General features: G+C 49.2%; 1 protein-coding gene across 1 annotated transcript; it reads right to left on the bottom strand.

Moving 5' to 3' along the window:
• Positions 1-1,420: 1,420 nt before the first annotated feature.
• On the bottom strand, positions 1,421-10,421 carry AQP8 (aquaporin 8). Its single transcript, XM_060033085.1, has 6 exons — positions 10,223-10,421; positions 9,830-10,083; positions 7,005-7,131; positions 4,721-4,935; positions 3,145-3,279; positions 1,421-1,908 (listed from the first exon to the last, which is right to left on the bottom strand). Exons 1-6 carry the CDS (start codon positions 10,232-10,234, stop codon positions 1,860-1,862), a joined length of 792 nt encoding a protein of 263 aa, XP_059889068.1. The 5' UTR covers positions 10,235-10,421; the 3' UTR covers positions 1,421-1,859.
• Between the last annotated feature and the right edge of the window lie 5,499 nt (positions 10,422-15,920).

The following is a 15,920-nucleotide window of genomic DNA, read 5'->3' as shown; positions in this document are numbered from 1 at the left end:
CATGAGTTAATGTTCGCTATTTGTCTTTTTTTTTTTTTTTTTTTTTTGCGTTACGCGGGCCTCTCACTGTTGTGGCCTCTCCCGTTGCGGAGGACAGGCTCCGGACGCGCAGGCTCAGCGGCCATGGCTCATGGGCCCAGCCGCGGATCTTCCCGGACCGGGGCACGAACCTTTGTCCCCTGCATCGGCAGGCGGACTCTCAACCACTGCACCACCAGGGAAGCCCCCACTATTTGTCTTTAAGTGCAGCTATATGTCTTAAGATTACATGAACATTATAAGAGCCCAGACTCTGGAGCCAGACCACTGGGATTTGAATCTCAGCTCTGCCACTTCCTGAGTGACCTTGAGTAAGTAATTTGACTTCTCTGTGCCTCACTTTCCTCATATGTAACATGAAAAAAAAAAATAATAACAATAATACATACCTGTACAGTTGTGAAAATGAAATAAATTACCACGTTTCGAACACAAAGCAGATCCTGGCATGTAGAAAGTGCTCAATTAGTGTCAGTAGCTATTTTTACAATTACCTTCACATCATTGAACACAGGTTGTCTGAGTAGCTCTTCTCTTTATGTTTGTTGTTATTGAAATTTATTATTCTCTTTTTCTCCAAAATGTCTTGGATATTTGGGTAGTGTCCATTTTCTCAACAGGCAATCTCTCATTGTATTGGTAATATTCTCCAGTGAGCATTTTCTTCCTTTTTACTCAGGTGAGTATTTTGCTTGTCTGGTAGAAGTGGGTGATGTTTTTCTTCGTTGTTGAGAATTATTTTTCCCTAGCACCCCTTTGCGGTGTTAGAATGATCACCTTCCATAAATTACCCATAGATTCTTGTAGAGAAGATACACACTCTACTTTTAAGGTGTGAACTTCAGAACGTGTCTTTTTATTCTTTTTTTATCCTTAGTTATTCACTATACTCGTATCTTCCATCTAAATGCCTCTGTCTCTCCAGACCTGTATTATGCCACATTATATATTTCCTTGGGAAATCCTTGCAGCTCTGGTCCACCCCCATACCCACGCACATCCCCAGCTGGAGTGCCATGAGTGGGTCAGTCCATGTCCTGGATAGCTTTGGGCACTAAACCATGCCCTGGAGTCTGCATTGGGCTCTTCAGCAGGGTCTTGAGGTCTGTGATCTGGAACTGATTCTGACCAGCGTCCAAACTGGACTCCAGAATGGACTCTGAGCTCCGGACAGAGCTCCCTGGGCCCTGGCTAAGAGGGAGATGGGCTTTGGGTTGGTCTGCACTCTGAGTACCTGCCTTGGCCCTGGACTCTAAGCTGGGCTCGAGCTAATTAGACTCTGGACAGCTAAAGCTCAACCCAGACTTTTGCTTCCCCCCTCAGTGGTGTCCATTTCTGAAAGGAAAGGCCAGCCAGTGGGCACACGGAAGGAAACATTGGACTATTTATTGCAAAGCTAGATTGACAGCACAGGCTGCAAGGGAACAGACCAAAGAAGGCCCTTCTATAACAGAGGAATCGGGGAATAAGAGAAGGAGAAAGAGGATGAGGGAAGTGAGCGGAGACACATAAACGGCCACCTCTTCCACCCATTCTTCTGCTCCTGGGACCTTCCCTGTCAAGAAAAGCTCTTCTGTTGCGCTTGTTTCTATCTGTCTCTGGGCATTGCTGGCAACACATTCCCCAGGCTGAGGTCTCTGATGAGCACAAAGGAATTCGAAAGAACCTGCACATCTGAAAAGCCAGACCCAAGTCAGGGGAAGCGTATCAGTCACTTCTCAGAGCTCTGCCCCGGCAGGAAATGCAGACCTGTCTGGTCTGCAGTCCAGGACAGGTCCACTGAGGGCCCCTAGGGCGGCAGGAATTCCACCATCTCAGCTTCACCGCCCCTTAAGTATTAGGCGGGTTTTCCCATCTCCAATGAAGAACCTACAAAAAAGGTGGCCCAGTGAGGTCTCTGCATCTCCGGGAGAGACCCAACCCTCCATCGAATGCCTCCAGGCCCAGAATTCTCCAGAGAGATGCCTTCCTGAGCCTCTCCAGCCTCAAGAGCCAGATCTCCCTGGGGAGAGGGAGAAACTCTTTCCTGTTGGGTCTCTAACCCTTTTCCTGAAGATCCCCATCTCTACCATTCTGAAAGCATCAGAGAATTACTTGTGATGCTTTTCACTAACCCATAGGCTAAGCCGGACTGCAGACAGGCAGCGATGCAAGCAGTCTAGATCAGCTCAGCCCAGTGCCTGTCCTCGTCCAGACAGCGGGCACTGTACCTACTTGTATCCCTGCACAACCTGGAGTAGAAAGGAAGGACACTCTGGATTCTTGAGGTTCACAAGAAGAGAGCTGGAGGAGAAGCAGTCAAGCGGATATTATCCTTCTGACAACACTATCAACCTTCTTACCCATTGCCCAGCTCCAGGGAGCACTGCTCACATTGTGTCTTATGTGATTGGCATCTCATGACATGCATGCTCTTGGGGACACCACTAACATGGTGTTCTATGTGGACAGGGACCCTTGAGTTGTACAACACCCCTGTGGGGAGCTATTTCTCCCCTACTTTCAGTCCATACAGTTGTTCAGATGAGGCTGACCTCACTCCAACTCCAGGATAAGATTCATGCTCCAGACATAGCCAATAAGAGTGCCTGGCCCCATGGCTACAGAGATCGATTCAGAGGTAGACATGGCCCAAGCTGGACCAGTCCAACTCAGAGAACAGCAGAGCCAAGACCTTTGTAAGAGCTGTTGTTCTGTTTCCTCTGTTTCCAGCTATTAACCTGCTAGGATGTAAGTCTGGGGCGCCTGGTGGGCATCTTTGCCTCTACTGGAGAGCCTATCCAAGCATGAAATCTACCCAGAGGACAGTAGAGCCTAAAAAGACCAAGCCCTGAAGACACTGTCTGAGCTCCCACCAAAGCCAGGGCCACTTGTGAACTTTTCAATTATGTGAGCCAATGAGTTCCCCTTTATGATGAAAGCTTTGTTCAGATGGATTTCTGTCACTTGCCACCAAAGGTCCCAGAGCCATAATCTTTGCCTCTGAAGAAGGCTTCCTCTTCTCTTCTCCAAACCCAAGCGAGACCCTAGCCCTCTAGACCTGGATGTTCTAGGAACTGTCACCATGCCCACCAGATGGGCCATGACCCTGTGTCACATTCCTACCTGATGAGCACTCCTACAAGCAGGCTGGCCAGGAGCGGGCCCAGCCAGTAGATCCAGTGGAAGTCCCAATGGTTGGCCACCACAGCCGGTCCAAAGGCACGGGCAGGATTCATGCAGGCTCCAGACACAGCTCCCCTACAAACACCCAGCCAGAATGGTCGGCAGAATCTCAGCCAAGGAGCCCCGACTCACCCAAGTTCATTTCCCCAAGTAGGCCTAAGTCACATGCTACCCAGAAACCCCCTCTAAGCTACCATATCATGGCGATCTGGGAGGTTCCAAAGTGAAAGGCTTGACCCCCTCCCCAGAGTCCTCCCTACAGTCTGCCACTCCCCACACACCCTTCTAGAAGCATGGGCAGCAAGTAGTGCCTGTTCAGTGACGGCAGGAAGGAAGATGGATCCTCCTCCAGAGGTGGTAAGGCAAAGTAAGCAGTTTTCAGCTACATGAACTTTGGGGTCAAGCAGACCTGGATTCAAAACCCAGCCCAGCTATTTCTAGCTATGACCTTTGTTTAACTTCTCTGTGTTTCAGCTGAGATGAAAGTACATACCTCATAGAGCCCATGTTTCTCCTATAATTCATGTGCAAGTGCTAACTCGAATCTGGTTGAGGCCTTTGTTGCACCACAAGCTAGGGACCCAGCATCTCCCAAAGAGGGACTGTTCCCCAAGAGCACCTCTCTAGTCCCAGTGCCTGTACCCTTGCCCCATTCGCTCAAGCTGGGGTCCTCACTCAGGCCTCACCCGTCACAGACCCCACTCTGTGGCCAGCAGCCAAAGCCAACTGGATGAGTCAGTAGGCTTATAAGTGAACCAAAAGCCACTAGGAGGCATCAAAGCACTGCCACAGCTCTGCACATGCATTTCCCCAGACTCCACCTCCCAAAGGATGACTTAGGGCTGGAGGCAGAGCAGAGAAAGGCTACACTTGGTCCTGTGTCCAAGAAGAAAGGAAGGAGTTGGCCTGTAGGAAGGAGCTCCCTCATCCCCTATATTTAGCAGGGGCCCTTGTCCCAGATCTCTCATTTAATTTGCCACTTCCCAATGACCTTAAATAAGTCACTTGTGTCCTCTCTGAGCCCCAGTTTCCTCATATATAAAAGGGAAGAAATAATCCTTTGTCTCCTTAATCCCTTCCTAAGCCTACTGAGAGGCCCTAGATAAATGAGACAACGGGTGTGGAAGCTCTTTGTAAGTCTGAGGCTAAAACCTGGCTGCCTGCTGGCAGGATAAACACAGTCCACAGACATGGTTTATTGATACTACAAAAAGTAGAAAATTCACATAAAAATCCAGTCTTCTGACTTCCCTAGAATGAAATTAGAAGGGTCACCCCAAGCCCATATTCCCACACAGCGATAACTTATCAGAGGTGTGTGGTGGTGGCCTCCTTAGATGCCACAGTCCCCACCATTCCCTGTTGTCTGCCTCCTGCCAGCCCACTTCCCCCGTGTACATTACCTGTGTGGCTTCTATTGGAAACCCTCAGGTAAGCTCAGCAGACTTGCCCTCCTCCAGGGGTGAGCCTCGGCCCAGGGCTGAGCACTGTGGTCCCACAGCCAAGGGGCACTCACCCTGCTAGGATGTCCACGGTGACAGAGAAGCCGATGGAGAATGGGGCCAGAGGACCCTGCGTCTTCTCGTTTATGGTGCCCATGCATACAGCCAGTGCCAGCAGTGTTGTCAGGATGATCTCTGCCACCACTGCCCCCGTCACCTGCCTGGGCTCCTGGACTGTCACGAAGGCTGCCCCAGACGCGTTCCAGAACCTCTCCTCAGAACTCACCGCCTGCAGAGAGCAGTGCTCAGCCTCATGTTGTGGGTGGAGAGACAGCTGGGAGCTGACGGGAGGGGCCCATCCTTTTGAGCCAGGGAAGGGTCCTGTCCAATGTGCAGTTAGACATATCTGGACCCACATCCCAGCTCCACCAGTTCCTACTGTGCGGCTTTGCCTGAGCTATTGGACTTCCCTAAGCCTCATTTTGCTCTTCTGTAAATGGGGATAACCCAGCGGTGGCTCCAGGTATTGTAGGCCTGAAGGGTATGTAACTTATATGACCCTCTTTGAGAAAGAATACTAAAATGCCTTATTTTTACAAACTTTGCAAACACATATACCCAGGTAAACACATTACCAGCCCCCTAAAAGGCCCCTTCAAAGGGATGAGAACAGCCCTGAAGCTTAAGCCCCATTGGCTTCCCAGGAAATCGGCCTTGGGGTCATCACGACACCTGGGAAGGGAAGACTGCAGTGTAGACAAGCTTCTGGACCCGGGACTCAAATCCAGGCTCAGCTGCTCCCCAGTTCATTTGAACTTGGGCAAATTATTGCCTTCTCTGTGCCTCTGCTTCTGCCTCTGTAAAGTAGGCGTGGTCATGGTAATAGCCCTGGGCCCAGGTGGGGAGTGATCTTTAAGGACTGATGCAGGCTTCCAGTCAAGTTGGAGATTAAATGAGAGGATTCTACCAAGTGCTCGGGGAGGTGGGAGGGCACCCAGTGATTGACCACTTCTGCCCCACACTGGTCTCCATCATGTTGGACAAGTTTACAAGTGACCAGGCCTGAGGGAGAGTCCCAGCACTGCTTTCCATTGGGAATCAGAGCAGCAAGGTCTGGGCCCCATTCTAAACAGACAGGGGAGCAGGGTCTCAAATGGGGGCACAGGGAGACCAGGGCAGGGACGACAGCAAGATGGAATTCGAGACCAAAGTCTGCAATGGGCAGCGCTTAGAGACACAGACCAAACCCCAGGCAAGCTAACAGGGTGCCCCCTTCACCCCTTTCCACCTCCCCACTCCCTCCAATCCCACCCCCAACACAAGCCAAGCAAGGCCTCCAATTTGAAGGGTCCCTGGTTGAGACTTCAGAACAGCAGGAAGGAAAGAGAGAGAATGAAAGAAGGAAACAAGGAAGTCAGGCAGGCAAAGAGGGAGGAGGGAAGTCCTTCCATGGAGTTACGTGTAGAGCTATAGAAATTCTGTGGCTTGAGAGGAAGAGCTAGCCTTCCTACCGGAATGGGAGGATTCCAGTAATTTGAGCATTAACTCCCATTTAAGGTAGAGTAACTCAGTTTAAAGGCAGGCAAACTGGAGAACACACAGAGAAGTTAGTTCAGGAGTTTCTCAAGGAGAATAACCCTGTATATCCTGTACCCTCAGACAGTGCTTAGTGAGATGTTTGTAGCATGAATGAAGTGAATGAATGAATGAATGAAAAAAATAGAATTGTCTAAATCCAGAAATGGACTCAGGAGCAGAAACCTTGAGTCCTGAATTCTGCTTCCTGGTCTGTCTAGGGAGGGCTGTGTCCAGACACAGACAGAACAGGGTGGGTTTGGAGGAAACCCACCTCCAAAGGCCCTTTGAGTGTCCCCTCCAAGGTAGAAAGGTCCACCCAATCCCATGGGAGGCAACAGGAAAAGAATTGGACAGGACTTCCCTGGTGGGGCAGTGGTTAAGAATCCGCCTGCCAATGCAGGGGACACGGGTTCGAGCCCTGCTCCGGGAAGATCCCACATGCCGTGGAGCAACTAAGCCCATGCGCCACAACTACTGAGCCTGCGCTCTAGAGCCCGCGAGCCACAACTACTGAGCCCACACGCCTAGAGCCCGTGCTCCACAACAAGAGAAGCCACTGCAATGAGAAGCCCGCGCACCACAAGGAAGAGTAGCCCCTGCTCACCCCGCAACTAGAGAAAGCCCATGCGCAACAATGAAGACCCAACACAGCCAATCAATCAAGCAATCAATCAATTTTTTAAAAAAGAATTGGACAGTCCCCACTGCCTGCCCCTCACCCACCGCAGCAGCCCCATCAGAGCAAAAGCCCCCAGCCCAGCCCCCTGGGGGATCACCCACCTTGGCCAAGGCAGCCCCAATCAGCCCCCCACACAGCTGGGAGATCCAGTAGGGAAGGAGCATCATCAGGTGGAGGCCTCCGACCAGCATGGCTGCCAGGGACACCGCAGGGTTGAAGTGTCCACCACTGTCACCCACAAAAGCAGAAGGAGTCGTGAGGCCAAGGCCCAGGCACTGGGCCCCAGCAGCCCCACCACCTCCCCAGATGGCCTTCCGGGGCCGGAGTCCGTCAAGGGCAGCCCAGGTAGAAAACAGGCACCAAATTACGCCCACTTTCCCCGAGGTGCCAAGTGGTGGGGGAGAGCCTGGGAGGGGAGGGCAGCACCATTCCTGTCCTACACCCAGACCCCACGGTGGCCCAGACAAGAATACGGTGGGAAACTGTCCCTCAGCTCTTTCCAGACCCCCTAAGAGCTGCATCCAGCCCTTCAGAGCCGTGGCCACAGGTCAGAATGAGACCCCAGGCTTCAAACTCACAGCACAAGACAGGTATCCGAGCCTCTCCTTAGAAGAAACCAGGCCCTGAACAGCAGCTCCTGATTGGTTGAACTCAACCAATAAAATTTTTTATTGGTGGAACTCAACCAGTAAAATTTCTATTTTTGGTCTGAAAGTGTGACTAGTGTTGCCTGTAAAATTGAGATTAGAGGTTCCTGGAAATGGCACTGGGAATCAGGATCGAGGCTAGAGGTTCATGATTAAGTTGGGATTGGGATCTGGAGTTTGGGATGTGAAGGGGATTAGACCAAGTCGAACCTAGGTCAAAGGGCTGGTTCAAGTTGGCTGGTCCTTCCAGAAGGTATGGGCCAAGAGCCTTCCTTTTCACCAAGATGCTCAACCAGTCCAAGCCCCAGAGCCTAGAGGTGCCCCCAGTGCCCTGCTACCCCCATTGGCATCCTATCCAGTCCCACTCGGATGAAGGAACTATCCTGAGAGGTTGGCTCACCAATCCCCCTGGTGCCTGGGATGGACACACCCAATAAGAGGGACAGTGACCCCAAGGCCCTCCCATGTCAACCCAGATGTTTAGAGCCCACCAATGGGCCTGCCCACCCAATGGGCACAGGGCATTGAGCTGAGACTGGAGAGAGGACCCTGGCTCTGGACACAGGGACTTTGTCCAACATGCTGACATTTCAGGACCAGCTGCCCCAACTTGTCAGGTGCAGCTCTGTGCACAGGCCCTTGGGTGAGCTTCCTGCAGGATCAGGAAGCACCAGCTGATCTCAGACTTGACCGGCAGGGAGAGGGGCAGCCAGGCTTACTTGGCCTCAATTCAGGTCCATGACCAAACTTAGCCTGGGCTCTGCCAAAGCAGAGAGGTGAAGGTGGAGGTGGGGCGGCCTCCTGCAGGAGGGAGACTTAGAACCCTCTCGTCCATCAGCCTCACCACCAGGTCCCGCAGCCCAAACGGGGAGAGACACTGTCACTCAGAGTGTGGTTCTACCAGGAGAAGGCTGGGACACTTCACACTCATTAACAGTAAAACAATCAAGACACCTTCTTAGTTTACTCATCCATGGTTTGCTCAACAAACACTTATTGAACACCTACTCTGGTGCTAGGTGCTGTGTCGGGCGCTCCAATAACCTCAGAGTCAGTGCCGGGCACACGGTAGGTACCGAATAAATATTTGTTGACAAAAAACAGATGGCTGAATAAAAGGCTGGCGTTTCAGGTAGGCAGTCTCCTGAAGCGCAAAGCGATGTTCTCTCCTGCCAGCTGGCCTGGGTTCAAACCCTAGCTCTGCCACCGAAGAGCTGTATGACCGTGGGCAACTTACATAACCTCTCTGTGCCTCAGTGATCCCTACCTCATAAAGGCTGTTGCAAAGATAATTAATACATGTTCATATAGAGTACTAGCATATAGTTAGTACTCAATAAATATCAGCTATTATTACCATCCCCTTTTATTTCACTGAACATAGAGAGGTTCAGCTAATTGCCCTGGTTACCCAGCTAAGCAGTGACAAAGGTTGCCTTCAATCCCAGACCCGTCGTTGAACAGAAGACTCTGTGTTTTTCATCCCACCTGCAGCTTCCCTTAGATATTTAGAGAGAAATATTAAAGTTCTCTTTCCATTCTGCTTTTCTAGGAAACAGTATTTCAATTTCCTTACTCAGATCAGTTTTCTGTGTGAGATTAAATACAGACCAACCAGGTTCTAGAGGCCCCTGACAGACACTCCATCCAAGACATTTGTCATTGTGGTTGGTTCTCCTGGGAGCCCACGACCTCCCAGTGGAGCTCCTGTCCAGGGGAGGGCTATGCAAGGGGAACTCTTCAGGCCTCCCTGCCCTCCCCCCGCGGCGGGTTCTTCTGCATAACTCTGCCTTACCCTAGGCTGGAGCAAAACGCCCCGTCCTAAAGGTAACAATAACACAGCAACCAACAGCGACTGAGCGCTTACTATAGACTAAGCTCTTCACATCGTTTCATTCTCGTGCCTCCCCTAGGAGATGCTGGGTTTAGGACAGACAGCTTGGGTTTGCCTCCTGGCTCTACCACGGGACTCTGGACGAGTTACCTGGCCTTTCTCCTTCATGTGTTGGCTTGAGAAATAAGATTTAGAAAATACTCCCACTGTTCGCATTTCATAGGTGGGAAGTTTGGGTTTGGGGAGTGACTTAGTCAAAGCCACAGAGCTCACAGGCTGAAGAGCCAGGATTCAAACCCAAGCAGCCTGACCCCTCACCCAACCCACATTTTACCCATACTGCTTTTGGGATCCTGGGCATGTGTCCAGGGGTCCTGCCCACAGCTCTGCTCCCTGCCTGGCTCCCCAGGTTGGCACCAGGCAGAGTGCTCAGAGCTGTTCCCACCTGATACTCCCCAGCGTGGCGATGACCAAGCCCAGGGCCAGCCCATGGGCCAGTGCCGGCTGCAGCAGCCCAGTGTCGGTCCCGTTCTCGATGACCGACAGGCAGCCGATGAAGATGAACAGGGCAGAGCCCAGCAGTTCAACCAGGCAGGGCTGCACAAACCGCTCGTACCAGCACCCACGCCACCTGCCCCCCTCACTGGGCTCCTTCACCTTGACGCCACCGAACTCCAGGTCACACATGGATGCAGCTGCCTGAAGGGGGGGAAACGGAGGGGGACATGGATGGGAGGAGAGCCCAGAAAGAAGCCCCCCAGTACCCCCATCTTGAATTAATTCTCAGCACCCGCTTGGATGGCCAGGCTGCAGAGGAAGAGGCCAGCAGTGTACTCACCTCTGCAGACATCAGGGCGGAGGTGACTCAGGACAGGACTCTGGCCTGCGCTGGCTGGAAAACCCGCACCTGCTCTCCAGGACAGGACACTCTTATCTCCAGGACCGGGGCTGCCAGCCCACTACAGGCTCTGCCCCTTTTAAAGGGCTACAGAGGCTCCCGAGGGTGTCAAGAAAGCAATAAAGCCCAGCAGGAGGCGGCCCTGAGGCCCAGGAGAGGAAACACTGCTTTTAACCTTAACCAGGCAGGGCAGGGGGTGACCAAGGATTGCTGAGCTCTCTGCCAGCAAAGGCAAAAGGCGTCGGCTTCGTTGCGTCACCTGGGGAGGGCTCCAGGTCTGCCCCAGCAGGAGATGGAGGGCCCTGATCCCCAGCCCCCTTGGTCACCACCAGGGCCCAGAGGAGACCCACGTGTGTGAGTGAACACGAGGAGGGCCCCGCCAGATCAGGACCACACATGGGAAGTAACGGTAAACTCATCTTCAGTGATTTTTCCATGGACTTCTAAGGACACCTCCTTGTGTCTGAGGCCCCGGCACCTCCACAGACTCACGCTGATAGGCTGATCCAGGACTGAGGGTGTAGACGGATGACCATCTCTGCAGATTGCAGAGGCAATGGTAAAGCCTGTGGACTTTGGAAACAGGCTGCCTGGATTTCAATCCCAGCTCCTCCGTGAACCAGCTGAGTAACCTTGAGCAGTTGCTTACCCTCTCTGCACCTTATTTTTTCTCCCGTGCAGCATGGATGACAGTGGTTGTACCAATGACATCGGGTTGTGTGGCTTAAATAAGTTAAGATCATAAAGTGTTTATGACAGAGTCAGACACATGATAAGCACAATACCAGTGCCTGCTGATTTAGAATATGTATTTATGTGAACTAATATTTACTGAGCACTTTCTAAGTACTGGTCTAAGTACCTTATATGTATTATCTCATTTAAACTTCACAACAACCCCATGAGGTAGGTACTATTATTACAGCCACTTTACAGATGAGGAAGTGGAAATTCGGGAAGGTTAAGTTTCCCAGGATCACACAGCTTTTGTGATTGTGGGCTAAGTCACAAAAGGACAAATACTGTGTGATTCCACTTATGTGAGGTACCTAGAGTAGTCACATGCATAGAGACAGAAAGCAGCATGGTGGCTGCCTTGATCTGGGAGGAGGGGAGAATGAGGAGTTATTGTGTGATGGGTACCCAGTTTCAGTTGGGGAAGATGAAAAAGTTCTGGAGGTGTTGCACAACAACATGAATGTACTTAATATCACTGAACTATACACTTAAATGGTTAAAAGGGTAAATTTTGTGTTACACATATTTTGAATTGAAAGAAAAAAAAACCTGTGGGTAAAGCCACTACACTCACAACTGAAAGAAAAAAACTTGTGGGTTAAGCCTTTCTAAGATGATGGATGGATGGATGGATGGATGGATGGATGGATGGATGATGGAAGAAGAGATGGATGGAAGGATCGGCAGATGGGTGGATGGATGGAAAGAAAGAAGGAAAGAAGGAAGGAAGGGAAGGAAAGAGAGATGGGTTTCCTTACTCATACATTCAAAGATGCTCAAACATTCAACGAATATTTACATACCTACTGTGAACCAGCCACTGTCCTAAGAGCTGGCAGGAAATGTAGCGGTGATCAAGACAGACAAAGATGCTGTTTCGATGTTCATATAACTATTATCTGAGCATTGTATGTAGAGATAGAGAAGTAATGTCAGGGATAAGAGAATTTTAATGAAAATTTCCACCATTTATTGATAACTCATTACCCATCTAACGCTGTGCTAAGCTCTCTGCACACGTTCACAACAGCCCTATAAGTCCTATGACTTCTTATCCCCATCTTCAGATGATAAAAATGAGGCACAAAGAAGTTGAAGAACCTGCTCAAGATCGTGTAGATGAAAAGCATCTGCTTCAGGACAGAAGTAGACGCCTCTGGACAAGGGTTTGACAGTTTGCTGAGAGCTCTTTGCAGCTCGAGGCCCTGGAACGCAGCGTCTCTATTGAACATTTGCATATCTCAGAAGGTTTTGGGGCTGCTCTCTTGCTGGTTATCTTGAGACCTGTTCTCTCCCTCCTCTGCACCCACAGCACATTGTACAAGATGTTTCTTATTCCCCTCGTCCCTGCAACATAAGATGGTTGTCCAACCCTCAACTCCCCCATCTCCCTCATTCTTTGCCCAAGTCCTGCCAAGTGCTGCTCCTGGAATATTTCTCTCCTGTTTTCACCCAAGCCTTCATCGGTTCTTACTTAGGCTCTTGAAAAAAAATTAAATATTCATAATACACCTGCCAACTGCAGACCCTACACTGGACACCACACATGCATTCCTTCAATAATTAATATTCACAATAATCTATTATTTTCCCACTTCACAGGTAGGAACTCCCAGCTGGTATTACTACAACAACTCCTCATCTGGTCTTCTTGCTTCAACCAATTTCTTTTTTTTTCTTTAATTGAAGTATAGTTGATTTACAATGTTGTGTTTATTTCTGCTGTAAAGCAAAGTGATTCAGTTATACATATATATATATACATTCTTTTTCATATTCTTTTCCATTATGGTTTATCACAGGATATTGAATATAGTTCCCTGTGCTAAACAGTAGGACCTAGTTGTTTATCCATTCTATATAAAATATTTTGCATCCATTAACCCAAATTCCCAGTCCATCCCTTTCCCACCCACCCCCTTGGCAACCACAAGTCTGTTCTCTATGTCTGATGCCTCACCCAATTTCAATCCATTCCTTTAAAACTGGCAACCAGCAGGGCACAGTTTGGCACTTGGGTCCAGGTTTGGGGATCAAGCTTCTCCACCTGTGCCCCCTAGCTTCTCTCTCAGCCTCAGTTTTCTTGTATGTAAAAGTGGGCTAATGATGGTACCCATCCCCATAGAATTGGTGTATAGATTAAGTGAGACAATGCCCTTAGTACAGTGCCCAATTCAGAGCAGGTGCCCAACAACTAGTAGCTCTTATTATGGTTCTCATTAGTCAGAGTAGGTGCATAACAAATAACCCCAACATTTCAATGGCTTAACATAGTAAAAATTGATTCCTTGTTCACAGAATAGTCCAGAGCAGGCCCTTCATCACATGGTGACTCAGGGAGCCAGGCTACTTCCACCTTGGAGATCCACGATCTAGGTCCTCAGATCATCTGCACCAGCCAGCCAATGGGGGAAGAGAATGTGGAGGACTGTGCAGGGGGTGGTTTGTGGGGTAGGCCTAGAAATGGCAAATACCACTTCCTTCCATATTTGATTGATTAGAACTCAATCACATGGCTTCACCTGGCCACAGAAGAGTCTGGGAAACACAGTCTAGCGGTGCGACCAGAAGGAAAAAGAAAGGCATTTTGTGAACGCCCAGAAAATTTCTACCACACCACATGGTGGTTGCTGTTGTTCCCCAGCCTGTCAATCTAATCCCATCCTTCCCTGACTTCAAACTTTCTAGCACCTTCTGTGGCAGTCAATGCCAAACTCAACTCCCACAGCAGCCACACAGGTCTACCCTGGACTCAACTCCTGCCACATGAACCACCATAAAGGATTTGCCAGGTAAGTCCTGCACCCTCACCCCCTCCCTGCCCATGCCATCCCCTCTGCTTGAAGTTCTCTTTTGCCCTCTTGGCCAACTTCTACTGCTCACTCAAGTCTCAGATCCAGATATTTGTCCTCCCTGACTCCTGGGCCAACTAGCTGTCAGTACTTGCTGCATGCCCCTCCCCCACGAGAGCCAGGATTGGACTCAGTAGCTCCAAAACCAGTGGTTCTCCTGAGAAAATCTGAATGTCATTCAAGCAAAACAATGTATTTCCACAACGTGAGATTTTTGTGTGGCCTGATGTCTCCACATGCAATGCACTGATCTCCCAAACCACCAGGATAACCAGTACACTAGGGAAATGATGTCTTCCTAAGAAATTGTTTGACTGGAAAACTTTTCAGCCTTCCAATCCCAGGTCTGGTTGACATGACCAAAGCCTCTAATTTTTATCTTTGTTTGCACAGAAACATTTTAAGACATCTCTGCATCTGTCGGCACCTGTCTGCCATCCACCACCAGGTCCAAATGGAGTATAAAAGCAGGTTGCATCTTATCCTGACAAACCACTCTATCCTCCTTTCTCATATTGATGGCTGCACACATGTGCAGGACATGTTCACTTATGTCATGGTCCTGGCACTCATTGCCATCATTGTCATGGGCCTTGTTAAATTGTGCCAGGGACATTCTGAGCACTTGCAGAGTACTCTGCCCTTTCTCGTACTCAAGTTGGGACACCCTTAATTTTGTAACAGAAGAAATCAAAAACCCAGAAAGAAATTTGCCCCTGGCCATTGGGATTTCTATGCCAATTATGACACTCATCTACATCCTGACCAACGAGGCCTATTACACAGTTCTGAGCATTTCAGACGTCCTTGGCAGTAATGCCATGGCTGTGACATTTGCTGACCAGACATTTGTCATGTTTAGCTGGACCATTCCTATTGGTGTTGCCCTGTCCTACTTTGGGGCCTCAACACGTCTATCTTTGCTTCATCAAGGTTGTTCTTTGATGCACTGTTGTGGGGGAAAATGTGATGTTGGTGCCATGGCAGCCACCTTGAGATCATGAGGTGCAACTTGCCAGAAGTGTGGATCCTTGATGACACCAAGGCCCCAGACAACCCCAAGACCCGCTACTCCAGACTTCTTGTTAAGTAAACGTGCACTTCCCAGAGAGCACCCCAGAGAGAGTGAATTCATAAAGTGGCTGTGGGATATTTTAAATTTTCAAAGGAAATAAATTGATGCTCAATATCTGTCAGACAGGGCGTGATTTACTAGCTCAAGGTAGTTCACAGTTTTCTATTAGATGGCCCTACATTCCTTTCAATTACATCATATCTTTGCAAACCTGGTTTTATGGGTGTTGCCATATTAATAATAATAATTAAGAAAAACACGTGCTGCATGAAAATCAGTGTGGAAAAGGAAGTGAGAGTGGCAGTGTCCAATCTGACTCCAAGGCCTGAGAACCTGTGCAGTGCCCCAAAGGCATACATATCCCATGGTAAGCAACTGTAGTATTTAAAAATGAAAGTTATTAAGAATGCAATTAAATTGAGTTATTTAATTATAGTTATTTAAGAATGAAATAAAACAGAAATAAGATATTTTTCCTTTCAATGTACGCGATTTTCTTAAATGGCCACTAAGTAGTTAGGCCATAAATACTAAGTGTTTTTTTGGACCTAACTAATAAATACAACTATTAGGTATTCCTTTTGTCCAAGGAACGCCATGAACCAAGAAAGTTTGGGAGCCTCTGAAACAAATAATACATGTCCTTCTCTTTCAGGCACTGGGGGTTGAATTTTCTATCCTTTGCAGCAGAGAACATCTATGGCTGATAAGCTCCCTCCCAATATACCAAAGACACTGGGCTTTCGGTCTACTAATTTCTTCTGAAAACAAGTCACTATTTGTAGTAATGCAGATGCTTGATAATTCAGGCTGATGCTGAGATTTGTGTGCTGTGGACAGTCACAGAAACGTAAAGCAGAACTGTTACTGACCTGGATTCTTGGACTCTTTAATCAATAGACATTGATAAGAGGCCAGACAAGGAATTCAGGCAAGGCTTTACTGGGACTCCTGCTGCAGCAGGAGGGAGTGA

The sequence above is a fragment of the Delphinus delphis genome, chromosome 15 (assembly GCF_949987515.2).
Source record: "Delphinus delphis chromosome 15, mDelDel1.2, whole genome shotgun sequence".
Classification (NCBI taxonomy): Eukaryota; Metazoa; Chordata; class Mammalia; order Artiodactyla; family Delphinidae; genus Delphinus; species Delphinus delphis.
Note: the sequence above shows the minus strand (reverse complement) of the source record. Positions and strands in the feature narration are given on the sequence as shown.